The sequence below is a fragment of the Hemiscyllium ocellatum genome, chromosome 36 (genome assembly GCF_020745735.1).
Source record: "Hemiscyllium ocellatum isolate sHemOce1 chromosome 36, sHemOce1.pat.X.cur, whole genome shotgun sequence".
NCBI classification, from domain to species: Eukaryota; Metazoa; Chordata; class Chondrichthyes; order Orectolobiformes; family Hemiscylliidae; genus Hemiscyllium; species Hemiscyllium ocellatum.
In genome coordinates this window covers 5,908,218-5,922,663 of record NC_083436.1, presented here as the reverse complement: position 1 = coordinate 5,922,663, position 14,446 = coordinate 5,908,218, and the positions used below count along the sequence as shown (strand labels likewise).

The 14,446-nt window shown below is 40.3% G+C and overlaps 1 protein-coding gene across 1 annotated transcript in view; it reads left to right on the top strand.

Moving 5' to 3' along the window:
- Nucleotides 1–13,826, top strand: part of ppid (peptidylprolyl isomerase D) — a 46,999-nt gene extending 33,173 nt beyond the window's left edge. The window contains exons 6-10 of the mRNA XM_060851348.1: nt 8,421–8,527; nt 10,662–10,824; nt 11,737–11,823; nt 13,292–13,334; nt 13,443–13,826. Of these exons, the coding sequence (XP_060707331.1) occupies nt 8,421–8,527; nt 10,662–10,824; nt 11,737–11,823; nt 13,292–13,334; nt 13,443–13,531 (489 nt within the window). The 3' untranslated portion in view covers nt 13,532–13,826. The remainder of the gene's footprint in view (nt 1–8,420; nt 8,528–10,661; nt 10,825–11,736; nt 11,824–13,291; nt 13,335–13,442) is intronic.
- The last annotated feature ends 620 nt before the right edge of the window (nt 13,827–14,446 follow it).

Below are 14,446 nucleotides of genomic sequence, written 5' to 3'. Positions count from 1 at the left end.
TTCATGTCTTTTTCGATATATAATTTCAGTTCCATCGCACCGTAAACTTTTGCTACAAATTCTGTGTCTTATGATCTTATACTCCACAACCACCTGATGAAGGAGCAGTGCTTTGAAAGCTAGTGCTTCCAAATAAACCTGTTGGATTATAACCTGGTGTTGTGTGATTCTTATCTTTGTCTACCCCAGTCCAATACTGGCATCTCCAAATCAGGAATAGGGAGGGATACAGATCTTGTAAGTGAAGAAAGTTTTGGAAAGGCAAAATGTGGCAGCACAGGCTTGTGGGGCTAAAACGCCTATTCCTGTCTGTATTGTTCTTTATTTTTTATTTTGTTTTATGTATTGAAAAGTAATTGAAAAAATTTTCCCTATTTTTTACAAAAACACAAACCAAAAAAATTATAAAAGTACAAAAATACAGAAAAGTAGAAATGATATTGCATTATTATATTACAGTAATGTTAACAATAAACTGCCTACTATTCTCCAAGTAACAGTCGATTCATATTTACTTAACTTAAACCAAATTAACACAGACTCAAATTAAATGAAATAAAATTAAATTACAAACCACAAAAATTCAAATACACTACATTCACTATATTCATTCCTCCATTCATCGCAGCTCCATCAAGGTTCCTGTCCACGGGAGCAACAGCAATTATACCTGTATTTCCTAGCCTCCCAGGGTCCCCAGACTGCCATATACAGTCCTCATGGCCATATAAAGGCTCTAATCAATACCGCTGACAGATCCATGTCTATATAGTTTAGAAAGGGCTGCCAAGTCTTATAAAATCGCTCCATTCCATGGTGCACCATATTTGTTAAGTAATCCTGAGGGGCGTACTCCATCACAAGGCTATGCCACTCTGTAAGACCTGGAGGCTTTTCTGATATCCAGTTCATTAGGATGTTCTTCCTCGTACAGTGTGTCAGTGCGTCGGATATTAAAACAACCTGTTGTGGTTCTGTTCGCCGAGCTGGGAATTTGTGTTGTAGATGTTTCGTCCCCTGTCTAGGTGACATCCTCAGTGCTTGGGAGCCTCCTGTGAAGTGCTTCTGTGATGTTTCCTCCGTCATTTATAGTGATTTGTATCTGCCGCTTCTAGTTGTTAGTTCCAGCTGTCCGCTGGCCGGTATATTGGGTCCAGGTCGATGTGCTTATTGATTGAATCGGTGGATGAATGCCATGCCTCTAGGAATTCCCTGGCTGTTCTCTGTTTTACTTGTCCTATGATGGTAGTGTTGTCCCAGGCAAACTCATGTTGCTTCATCTGCGTGTGTGGCTACTAAGGACAGCTGGTCGTGTAGTTTCGTGGCTAGTTGGTGTTCATGGATGCGGATCGTTAGCTGTCTTCCTGTTTGTCCTATGTAGTGTTTTGTGCAGTCCTTGCATGGGATTTTGTACACTGCAAACTCTTCTCATGCTCATCTGGAGAGGGAAGATTCAGTCGTCTCAAGAGGAGGGACACCGGATCCCCCCTAACTTCCACTCCCAGGATCCTCTCCAGCTCATTCACTATGCCCCCCCAGTATCCATGGTTCTGGTCCTGTAACAAGATCCGATGTATAAGGGTGCCAATACTGTTTATACATTTGGGACATTTTGGGGAGGATCCTTTCCTAATTTTTCCTAATCTCTCTGGTGCCATGTGCACCTTTTGGAGGATCTTCAATTAAGACCATAAGACATAGGGGTGGAAGTAAGGCCATTCAGCCCATCGAGTCCACTCCGCCATTCAATCATGGCTGATGGGCATTTCAACTCCACTTACCCGCATTCTCCCCGTAGCCCTTAATTTCTTGTGACATCAAGAATTTATCAATCTCTGCCTTGAAGACATTTAGCGTCCCGGCCTCCACTGCACTCCGCGGCAATGAATTCCACAGGCCCACCACTCCCTGGCAGAAGAAATGTCTCCGCATTTCTGTTCTGAATTGACCCCCTCTAATTCTAAGGCTGTGTCCACGGGTCCTAGTCTCCTCGCCTAACGGAAACAATTTCCTAGCGTCCACCCTTTCCAAGCCATGTATTATCTTGTAAGTTTCTCTTAGATCTCCCCTTAATCTTCTAAACTCCAATGAATACAATCCCAGGATCCTCAGCCATTCCTCATGTTAGACCAACCATTCCAGGGATCATCCGTGTGAATCTCCGTTGGATACGCTGCAGTGCCAGTATGTCCTTCCTGAGGTGTGGGGACCAAAACTGGACACAGTACTCCAAATGAGGCCAAACCAGAGTTTTATAAATTCTCAGTAGCACAACGATGCTTTTATATTCCAACCCTCTTGAGATAAATGACAACATTGAATTCACTTTCTTAATCACGGACACAACTTGCATGTTTACCTTTAGAGAATCCTCGACTAGCACTCCCAGATCTCTTTGTACTTTGGCTTTATGAATTTTCTCACCGTTTAGAAAGTAGTCCATGCTTGTATGCTTTTTTCCAAAGTGCAAGACCTCGCATTTGCTCACGTTGAATTCCATCAGCCATTTCCTGGACCATTCTCCCAAACTGTCTAGATCCTTCTGCAGCTCCCCCCACTTCCTCAGTACCACCTGCCTGTCCACCTAACTTGGTATCATTGGCAAACTTCACTAGAATGCCCCCAGTCCCTTCATCCAGATCATTAATATATAACGTGAACAGCTGCGGCCCCAGCACTGAACCCTGTGGGACCCCACTTGTCACCAGCTGCCATTCCGAAAAAGAACATTTTATCCCAACTCTCTGCCTTCTGTCAGACAGCCAATCCTCAATCCATACCAGTAGCTCACCTCGAATACCATGGACCCTCACCTTACTCAGCAGCCTCCCGTGTGGCACCTTATCAAAGGCCTTTTGGAAGTCTAGATAGACCACATCCACTGGGTTTCCCTGGTCTAACCTACTTGTCACCTCTTCAAAGAATTCCAACAAGTTTGTTAGACACGACCTCCCCTTACTAAATCCATGTTGACTTGTTCTAATCTGACCCTGCTCTTCCAAGAATTTAGAAACCTCATCCTTAATGATGGATTCTAGAATTTTACCAACAACCTAGGCTAGGCTAATTGGCCTATCATTTTTCATCTTTTGTCTTGATCCTTTCTTGAATAAGGGGGTTACAACAGCAATCATCCGGGACTTTCCCTGACTCCAGTGACTTTTGAAAGATCTCAACCAATGCCTCTGCTATTTCCTCAGACATCTCTCTCAGAACTCTAGGATGTAACCCATCGGGGCCAGGATATTTATCAATTTTAAGATCTTTTAGCTTTTTTAGCACTTTCTCTTCTGTAATGGCAAACATACTCAACTCAATCCACGACTCCCTTTAATTGTTGGGATATTACTCATGTCTTCCACTGTGAAGACTGACGCAAAGCACTTATTAAGTTCTCCTGCTATTTCCTTATCTCCTATCACTAGGCTTCCAGCATCATTTTGAAGTGGCCCAATGTCTACTTTTGCCTGTCGTTTGTTTCTTATGTATTGAAAGAAACTTTCACTATCATTTCTAATATTACTGGCTAGCCTACCTTCATATTTGATCCTCTCCTTCCTTATTTCTCTCTTTGTTATCCTCTGTTTGTTTTTGTAGCCTTCCCAATCTTCTGATTTCCCAGTGCACTTGGCCACTTTACAGGATCTCTCTTTTTCTTTAATACAGTTCCTGACTTCCTTTGTCAGCCATTACTGTCTAATCCCTCCCCGGATAATCTTTCTTTTCTTGGGGATGAATCTCTGTACAGTGTCCTCAATTATACCCACAAACTCCTGCCATTTTTGTTCTACTGTCTTCCTCGCTAGGCTCTGCTTCCAATCTATTTTCGTCTGTACCTCTCTCATGCCCTCATACTTTCCTTTATTTAACTGTAACACCATTACATCCGATTTTGCCTTCTCTCTTTCAAACTTCAGACTGAACTCTCCATATTATGATCGCTGCTTCCTAAGTGTTCCCTTACTTTAAGATCTTTTATAAAGTCTGGTTCATTACAAAGCACTAGGTCCAGAATAGCCTGCTCCCTTGTGGGCTCCATGACAAGCTGTTCCAAAAAGCCATCCTGTAAGCATTCCATGAATTCCCTTTCTTTGGATCCACTGGCAACATTATTTACCCAGTCCACCTGCATATTGAAGTCTCCCATGATCACTGTGACCTTGCCTTTCTGACATGCCTTCTCTATTTCCCGGTACATGTTGCGTCCCTGGTCCTGACCACTGTTAGGAGGTCTGTACATAACTCTCATTATGGGTTTTTTGCGTTTGTGGTTCCTCAATTCCACCCACACAGACTCCACATCATCCGACGCTATGTCATTCAGTGCCATAGATTTAATTTTGTTCTTTAACTAATAAGGCAACCCCGCCTACTCTGCCTGCCTCCCTGTCTTTTCGATAAGTTGAAAATCCTTGGATGTTTAACTGCCGGTCCTGACCCCACTGCAATCACGTCTCTGTGATGCCTACCACATCATAATCATTCATGATGATCTGTGCCATTTGTCCATCTGCTTTGTTACGAATGCTAGGAGCATTCAGGTAAAGTGCCTTAATGCTAACTTTCTTATCATTAGAGATATTGGAAGTCATAAGATGTCCTAAGTTATCCTTCCTTTTTGCTGCATTCACAGTCTGCCTCAAGTTTAAATCCGCCTGCACACATGCTATCCTGCTGCTTATCTTTCCATTTAACTCCATACTCCCTGTCACTTTCATTTTCCTTTCCCCCCAACTCAGAAGTTTAAAGTCCTACTGACCACCCTATTTATCCTCTTCGCTAGAACATTGATACCTGATCGGTTCAGGTGGAGACCGTCCCAACGGTACAAATCCCCCCCCCCGTTCCAAAACCGATGCCAATGCCCATGAAGTGGAATCCCTCTTTCCCACACCAATCCCTTAGCCACGTGTTTACTTCCCTAATTTTCTTATCCCTATGCCAATTGGCATGTGGCTCGGGCAATTGCATCGCTTGCGCCCTATTGCATATTGAAATCTTCTTTACATTCCCCCATATATCCTCTCATGTTTCCGTCGAGATTTCTTCCCCACCTCCTGATTCGAAATCTCATGGAGTCTCTCCATATCCCCCAAGGCATTCCCTCTCTGCAGATAGTATATGGTACTAACTGAGAGAGCGTCCCCACATCGGCGCACTCTGTGTTCTGTATTCAACTTGTAGGGCTGAGTCAAGAGTGTGGTTTTCTTCTGTGTATAATCCCTAACTTGGAAATATCGGAAAAGGTCTATATTAGGCATTCCATATTTCTAACTTAATTGGCTAAAAACCATCAAGACCTCTCTCTCAAATAGATCTCCGAGATAGGAGATTCCTTTACCCTCCCAAGCTCTGAAACCGGAGTCCATTGACCCCGGCCTAAATCCTGGGGCTCCCACTAACTGGGTGAACTGCGAAGCCTTAAGCAAATTGCCCTCACCCTGCCGCACTATCCTCCATGCTTTTATCGTATTTATGATAATCGGACTTTCACAGTGCCGAACCACTGACCTCATCTTCTCCATGAGCAGCAAATTTATGCGGGGACACTTCGCCTGTGAGGCCTCCACATCCAGCCATATTGATTTTGGGTCATTGTGCACCCATTCACCTACATGTGACAATAGAGCGCCTACTGGATATTTCTTCAGATTTGGGAGGTCCATACTCCCATATCCTGTGGAAGTTGCAATTTGGTAAATTTAATTAAGCGGCGCCTACAACACCAAATAAATGATCCAAGCCGTTCTGCAAACCTCTGCTGCCCCATTTGGGGAATAACAACGGGAGCATCCTCATAGGATAAAGCAACTGAGGGAGAACATTCATTTTAATCAAAGCTGTTCGGCTCAGCCATCGCTGCAAGTCCTGCTTTATCCTCTCAAACAGATGCACAAAGTTAGCTCCGTACAGCTGCCAGAAGTGAGAGGTAATAAAAATTCTCAGATAAAAAAAACTTTTCTCTGACCACCTGAAGGGAAATTCCATTCTGCCTTCCTGCTTCGGTACCTCCACGAAACCCTTCCACGGGCACGACTTCCGATTTTGAGACACTTATCTTGTATCCCAAAAAGTTACCCAGTAATTTAATATTAATCGGGCTAGGGATTTTTCAGGGTTAGCTAAAAACAAAAGGACATCATCCGCATAGAGAGTGATTTTGTGTTCCCCCAACTCCCAGTTCCGGTGCCATTATTTCAGGGTCTTTTCAGTTAGCCTCCACCAGTGGTTCAAGTACCAAGGTGAACAGTAGCGGTGACAAGGGATGTCCCTGTCGGCTGCTCCTCTCCATATCTAAATTGCTCAATTTAACCCCATTCGTGATAACTGTCACCTTGGGGTCTTCATGTAACACTGCCAACCACCTGGCGAAGGCCCCTCCCAGATCAACATGATCTAGAACAGCAAAGAGGTAGGACCATTCCACCCAATCAAAAGCCTTTTCTGCATCCAGGGAGACCACCAAACCTGGGATTGCTCTCTGTTGACATATTTGCACATATTGAAACTGAGTATTGCAGATGCTGGATATTAGAGTCAAGATTAGATGGTGTTGGAGAAGCATAGTTTTGAGTGGTGCTGCATCCTTGGATGTTGCCTGACCTGCTGTGCTTTTCCAGCACCACTCTAATCTATTTTTGTACTATATTCAACACCTGCCTCATATTATTTGAGGAGCTGCAGCCCATGATAAAACCCATCTGGTCCTCTTTTATAATAATGGGCAGCACTTTCTCTGGTATCAGAGTCAACACCTTTGATAAAATTTTAAAATCTGCATTCAGCAATGAGATGGGTCTATACATTGCGCAATCCTCTGTGTCATTCCCTTTCTTTAAGATAAGGGAGATATTAGCCTCCTGAAGAGAGGGCGGAAGACAGTCCTGGTTATATGAGTGATTATAGCATCCAGCAGTGGATCAGCCAGCATGTGTATGAACTCCTTGTAAAATTCATTCAGGAATCCATCTGGACCAGGCACATTACCAGGCTGCCTTACTGCCTCGTGCACCTCCTGTACTGTTAGAGGTATATTTAAAAGGAAGGCCTGATCTGCATTTATACCAGGGAGGTCCAAGTTTTCCAAAAAGGATTCCATTCATGTATTTCCATCCCCACATCCCTCTGACTGGTATTTGTTATTTATTCGATAGTTTCAGTACATTGGATGCTGGAACCGAGTTGACATTGTTGCTAAGTAATGAAATTTACTGTACAACTCTTTTAGGTTCTAATGGTATTCATCTTATTTCTTTTCCCCTGTTTGGACATCACCTTTTTATGCCCAGGTTTTAGAAATATATTAGAAAGCCTTTCAGTGTTTAGTTTGACAATCACCTTGCCTTGTTAAGATTAGATTAGATTACTGACAGTGTGGAAACAGCCCTTCGGCCCAACAAGGTCACACCGACCCTCCGAAGAGCAACCCACCCAGACCCATTCCCCTACATTTTCCCCTTCACCTAACCCTATGGGCAATTTAGCATGGCCAATTCACCTAACCTGCACATTTTTGCACTGTGGGAGGAAACTGGAGCACCCAAAGGAAACCACAGAGACACGGGGAGAACGTGCAAACTCCACACAGACAGTTGCCTGAGGCAGGAATTGAACCCGGACCTCTGGCGCTGTGAGGCAGCAGTGCTAACCACTGTGCCACCTATAAGTCAGGCATTTTTGGGTGTGTCAGGACTACCACCTGCAGTTTGATGAATGTTTTGATCTTCATTCTAGCTGCTCAGTTTAGACAAACTACAGCAAATTGCATATGAAGAAAAGTCATATTCAACTTGAAAAATTCACTTTTTTTTCTCTCTCTCCCTCCACAAATGCTGTTAGTTCTTAGTTTCTCCAGAAATTTGTATGTATTGTAGTAAACCAATGATGAATGAAGAGAGTTTTTTTTGGATCATAGTGGTGTAAAGGGATATGGGGAAAGGCAGGAGATTTGCCATTAGGTAATACAATGAATGGAACAGCCTTCTTCTGCACAGTAACAATTGTGATTCTGTGAACTGTTTACACAGTAAATCTATAATTAGGTTCTTTCCCATGTCATTGAAGTTAAGTATGGAGCAGGAAGCTACCAGTAGAAAAAGTGATGTAAGATTAAGTGGGCTGAAATGTGCAGGAGCCATTTAACTTGCCTGGTGAGATGATTTTCTGTGGAGGAAAAACTGGTAGAAACAGACTTTTTCAGAGGGTTTTATGGGCAAGGTTGTCAGGTGTTTTGTTACAGGATTGCCTTTAACCGTGCTGTCAGAAGTTGCTTAGCTGTTTCAAATTGATGCAGGACAAGGAAAGTGAAAAACAAGTAAACCGATAACTTGGGATTAAAAATAAGCCTTTTGTCTTTATGTATACACTGAATGTATTTTCATTGACTGACAAAGATTTTTTTTTGAATTCTACTTAAACAGATTGATAAGATCATACAGATTGCAGAAGACTTAAAGACCCTAGGGAATAACTTCTTTAAATCCCAAAACTGGACAATGGCAGACAAGAAGTACACCAAGGCTTTAAGGTAGTTACAGTGCTTTAGTATTTAATTCTAAACTAATAGATTTCTGCTTCTTTAAAAGTCCCTCATTTTTCACATTTTAAATATGTATAAATTTTAAAGATGCCACATTTCACAATTTGAAAATTTTACACCTCTTTTGTCTTTATCTGTGTGCATGCAAACTTTTTCTCTTCTTGTGCTTGACTTAAGGTTGAATTCATAAACTTTGATTCTTCTCAATCCTTTTGTTTATTTTGCAATCCTTTATCCCTATTTAAAACCAGCATATCATGGGATATTAGCATCTCATCTGGTAAGATCAGCATTTTATGCTCATCACTAATCATTTGTAAAAAGATCGTGGTGAACTGTCTTCTTGAGCCATTGCAGTTCATGTGGGGATGGTGCACCACAATGTTTATGAGTAGGGAATTCCAGGCCTTTTGACCCAGTGTTGATATAATGGCAATATATTTACTCAAAGGACAGTTCGTGACTCTGACATCGAATGGCAGGCACCAGTGTTCTCATACACCAGTTATAATTGTTCTTCTAGGGCAGAAATCTGCAATCTTATTAGGGAGCACTAAGAACTCCCAATTTTGAAGGACTCTGACCAGCTCAGAATATACAGACAGGTAGCAAAGGTTTCTACAAATATATATAAAACAAAAAGAGTGGTGGCTGCAGTGAACATTGATTCTTTAGAGGACAGGAAGGGGGATTTAATAATGGGAAATGAGGAAATAGCTGAGGCATTGAACAGGTTCTTTGTCGGTCTTCACAGTGGAGGACATGGATAACGTGGCAGTAATTGATGACAAGGAGACAAAGGTAAGTGAGGAACTAGAAACGATCATTATGAAAGAGGTAGTGTTGGACAAACTAATGGAGGTATAACTAAACAAGTCTCCAGGTCTTGACAGAAAGCATCACAGGGTACTCAAAGAGATGGCAGGAGAGATAGCAAATGGGATCATGGTAATTTTTCAAAATTCACTAGATTCTGAGGCAGTTCCAGCAGATTGGAAAATAGCAGATGTAACCCCACTGTTTAAAAAAAGGAAGTGGATAAAAGATAGGAAATTATAGACTGGTTAGCTTAATTTCTGTCATGAGGAAAATGCTTGAATTTACCATCAAGGAAGAAATATCAAGACATCTAGATAGAAATTGCCCCATTGGGCAGGCGCAGCATGGGTTCATGAAAGGCAGGTCACATTTAATTAATTTACTGGAATTCTATAAAGACATTATGAGCACAGTGGGCAATGGGTACCCAGTAGATGTCGTGTATCCGGATGTCCAAAAGGCATTCGACAAGGTGCCAAAATAATGGCTGCTACATAAGATAAAGGTGCTTGCTGTTACGCATTATGTATTAACATGGACAGAGGAATGGTTAACTAAGCAGGAAGCACTGAATGGGAATAAATGAGTGCTATTCTGGGTGGCAGTCAGGGATCAGTTTTGGGATTGCAATTGTTTACAATTTACTTAGATGATTTGGAGTCGGGAACCACATGTAGTGAGTCAAAGTTTGCAAATGACATTAAGATGAGTCTTAGAGCAGTGTGCAATGCACTCTGAAAGTTTGCAAAGGGATACAGATAGATTAAATGAGTGGGCAAAGGTCTGGCAGATGGAGTACAATGTTGATAAATGTGAAGTCATCCATTTTGGTAGGAGCTCCAGTAAAAAGGACTATTATTTGAATGATTAAAAAATTGGAGCATGCTGCTGTGCAGAGGGACCTGGGTGTCCTTGTGCATGAACCACAGCAGGTTGGTCTGCAGGTACTACAGGTAATTAGGAAGGCAAATGGGATTTTGACCTCCATTGCTAGAGGGATTGAGTTTAAAAGCAGGCAAGTTATATAATAGCTGGTGAGGCCACACCTGGAGGATTGTGTGCAGCATCTGTTACAAATGTTGCGAGAACTCTGCCTTTGTCTTCATTTCGGATTTCTAGCATCCAGCGTACTTTGCTTTTAATCATATTGTTTCAAATACTGAGGTGTTTGAGAAAATATAACTTTCCAGTGTCATGGTGTGGTTTTGGTAATGCTGCCATCTTCCTTCTAGAACTCATCTTGAATTTCTGCTTAGATCCTGCAAAGCTAAGGTTTGAATTTTTAAAAATGTTCCCTTTTAAGATATGCAGCCACTTTAAGAGATGAAATTGATGATGAAGAATCAACAGAGAAGCTGGAATCAATTAAAAATCTGGAATCTATTTTATTAAGTTGTAATCTGAACATTGCCGCATGCAAGTTGAAACTTTCTGACTGGGATGCTGCTATTGAAAGCTGTGATGAGGTTAGTATCCAATAGTTCATTAAAATTGCAAACATGATAATTGCATTCTCTTAATATAATGGACTGAAGTCATTGCTAAAACATTTGGATATTTGACAATGAACCGGGAAAGATGGAATATTCAAAATAAGTAGGATTACTTTCAGGAAAAACAATGATTTTTTTAAATATGTATGATGGAAATCACATTAGTCAAATGTAGTTGGAAGAATTGTGTATTTTCCAACATATCAGTAAAGTTTACACTTTAGATCTGTGAAACACCACTAGTTTTGTCAATAATGTCAGATCTTTAATGGAAGAGTTGAATTAGTTGTATTTCATTTTTAAAAATTTTTAACTGCTAACTTCATATTGCATGGTATAGTTTTTTTTGTTTTATATTGTGATTCTTGTTTGTAGGAGAAAGTGAGGTCTGCAGATGCTGCAGGTCCGAGTCAAACAGTCACACCACACTCTTTGATTCTTGTTTGAAGTTGGATTTGGTTATTTGCCAGTGATAGAGCTTTTTTTGACTTAACATGCAAAATTGTCTTGAACAAAAAATCCTTAAGTACTGGAAACCTACAGAACATTACATTAAAGCTGCACAGATTCAAAATGGACAACATTCAATTTGGCTGATAAGGCTGAAAACATGGTTACAAGTATGAATATTTTTATTTTTGTTTAAAAACATGTTGCTGTTTGAACTGCTGAAATAATAATAACTTGAGATAATAGGCAGGAAAATAATAAATTAAGATATGACAATGAGGCAGTGGTGTGTTCCGTTCTGTATACAGAGACAATGATTGTTATCATCCTGTGCAGACACTGCCTTTCAAACATAAAGACAATTTACCATTACAATAAAGCGAAACATTGTTGGGATTAGATGTGAGATCTAACATACTTTTTTTCCTTTAACAGGCTCTTGAAATTAATCAGTCAAACACAAAGGCACTTTACAGAAGAGCTCAGGCTTGGCAAGCCAAGAAGGATTATGATCAGGCACTGGTACAGTAGTGTCATAATTTCTTGTGACTAGATTTACTGTTAGCAATTTTTGAGAAGATTTGTAGCTCAGGTTGATGATTAGTACGTAGGTTTGTTTTCAAATGTTTAGACACTATACTAGGTAACATCTTCGGTGAGAGTCTCCGGTGAAACCAGTGCGATTAATAGGTCTTGGTTTCTTAAGGTTGGTGATGTCATTTCCAGTTCTTTTTTTCAAAGGAAGGTAGATGGGATCTAAATCTAAATTATTGATGGAGTTCTGTTTAGAATGTCATGCCTGTAAGAATTCTCATGTGTGTCTTGGTTTCACCTGTCCTAGGATGTGTGTGTTGTCCCAGTCAAAGTGGTGTCCTTGTGTGTATAGAAGCGAGTGATAATCACTATCTACAATCCTCAGAAACAAACCCAAGCAAGCAGACACAACACAATCAAATACTATAGCCACATTACCTTATACACATCATAAAAGTCTTCCAGACTACTTAGGCTTCTTGGCATCATGGTAGTCCACAAACCTACTAACACACTTGAACAATGACTAATGAACCTAAAGGATCCATTGGACACTACAGATAGACAACCCTTTATCCGAAATCCGAAAAGCTCCAAAGTCTGAAGGTTTTTTTGTGAAGTTTTTTTTTCTCTTTAATGAGGTTGTTTGGCATGCAAACAGCTAACCCAAGTTGAAACCCACTCGATGTGTGTCACTCAAATGGGGCTGTGGCCCAGCACTGGCAGGCCTCAATTTTGTTTCAGGTTGACTCAGTGAGTCGGCTCCTCTGGTAAGAGTTTTAAAAATTTCACCATCAAACTGTCACTTATTCTGAAATTCGAAAAATTCTGAATTTCAAAAACCAGCTGGTCCCGAGCATTTTGGAAAAAGGATGTGCACCTGTACCAGCAAAATTAATGTCATTTACAAAATACCCTGCAAGAACTGTAAAAAACCACTACATCAGACAAACAAGCAGGAAACTTATCACCAGGATACATGAACACCAACTGGCCACCAAAAGATACGACCCACTATCACTAGTTTCCATACATACGGACAAAGAAGGACATCACTTTGACTGGGACATCACACACGTCCTAGGACAGGAAAAACAAACACATATGAGAATACTTAGAGGCCTGGCATTCTAACCAGTATCTCAATACCTTCCCTTGAAGAAAAGAACAGGAAATGATAATACCCACCTTCAGAAACCAAGACCTATAAATAGAGAGGCGGGACATACTTCACCAGAGACTCTCACCTAGCATGGTGATGAAACATCTGAAAACAAACCTTCCAACTCAACGAGCTAACTTACATACTTAGACTTACCGTTCCTTAATATTCTATAACTTCAAATTAACAAGAAGGTGCTGAGGAACTGAAATCCACGAAAGAATTGGAAAAGTGGAAGCTACTTATATCATTTAATTGTCTAATTTTTATAACTTAATGTTTTGTTTTAAACAGGATGATCTGAAGAAAGCTCAGGACATTACACCTGAAGACAAAGGTAACTTGTAAATTCATGAAAAAGATTGTTTTCACTTCACACAAAAAATAACTTGGAAAGCTCCTTACTCACAAGTATTAAACTCGCCTCCTTTTTATATTCTTGCAGCTATAAGCAATGAAATACTCCGAGTGAAGCAAAAGAAAAAAGAAATAAAAGAGAAAGAAAAGGCAACTTATGCAAAAATGTTTGCTTGATAAAATACTTTTGTTTTGTAGTTCTAAATAGTTCATTAGGCTTCTGTTTTGTCTTAAACTTCTGAGGACAGTGTTGGATTGTTTTTTGGATGTGTAGTCTGTTTTACAGACAAATGCACGCTAACTAACAAAGATTAGGGACTAACATTGTAGACAAAAGCTGAGATTCAGCTGTGCTGCTTACACCTTGTTTTCAAACATCTGTTTCAGTGGAACTGTTAAAGATACTGGTTATTAAAATAAATATCAAGAACAAAGGTCTGTTTTTCCCTGCAAGGTATTGATATTTCTATTTATGAATTTCTTCACTTAATGAATAAATAGTAGAAGTAATGTACAAAAAAAAGACTGTGTGATTCAGTGTTCATGTCTGAAGAGTTCATATGTTTTTTTTAAAAACCTTGCTCGTGTATGGTTATTTATGGTTCAAAGATCCTAACATATTATATCTTTTCAGATCCTAATATCTTTTCAGAAAGCTGTGGTTACCTAGTTCATATACAGAGGACAGTTCTTAAAAATTATTATATCTATCATATAAATCCTTTTTATGCCAACAAGGAGTTTGTCCTAGCCTTCAGATGATACAATTGTAAATTGCATGAAAGTTGGTTACAGATGAACAGCAATCTTCACTATTCTGAAAAGGTCGAAAGGGATAATTACCCATTTTTATTGAAAACTGACTTTACATTCTGCACCTTGCAGCTTTTCATCTTTTGTCAGCTTTATTTTCTTTGAAGGTGATATTATATTGGATATTCATCCAGTTGCTTTTTAAGTTCTGTAATTCTTTTTTCCCTTTTCCTGCAAAGACACAGAATAAATAGTCCATAAACATGTTATAAAAGTCAGAAGGACACTGAGTGATATATTGTATCCCTTCCAGATTTCTGTACATTTGCTTGGTGAAGA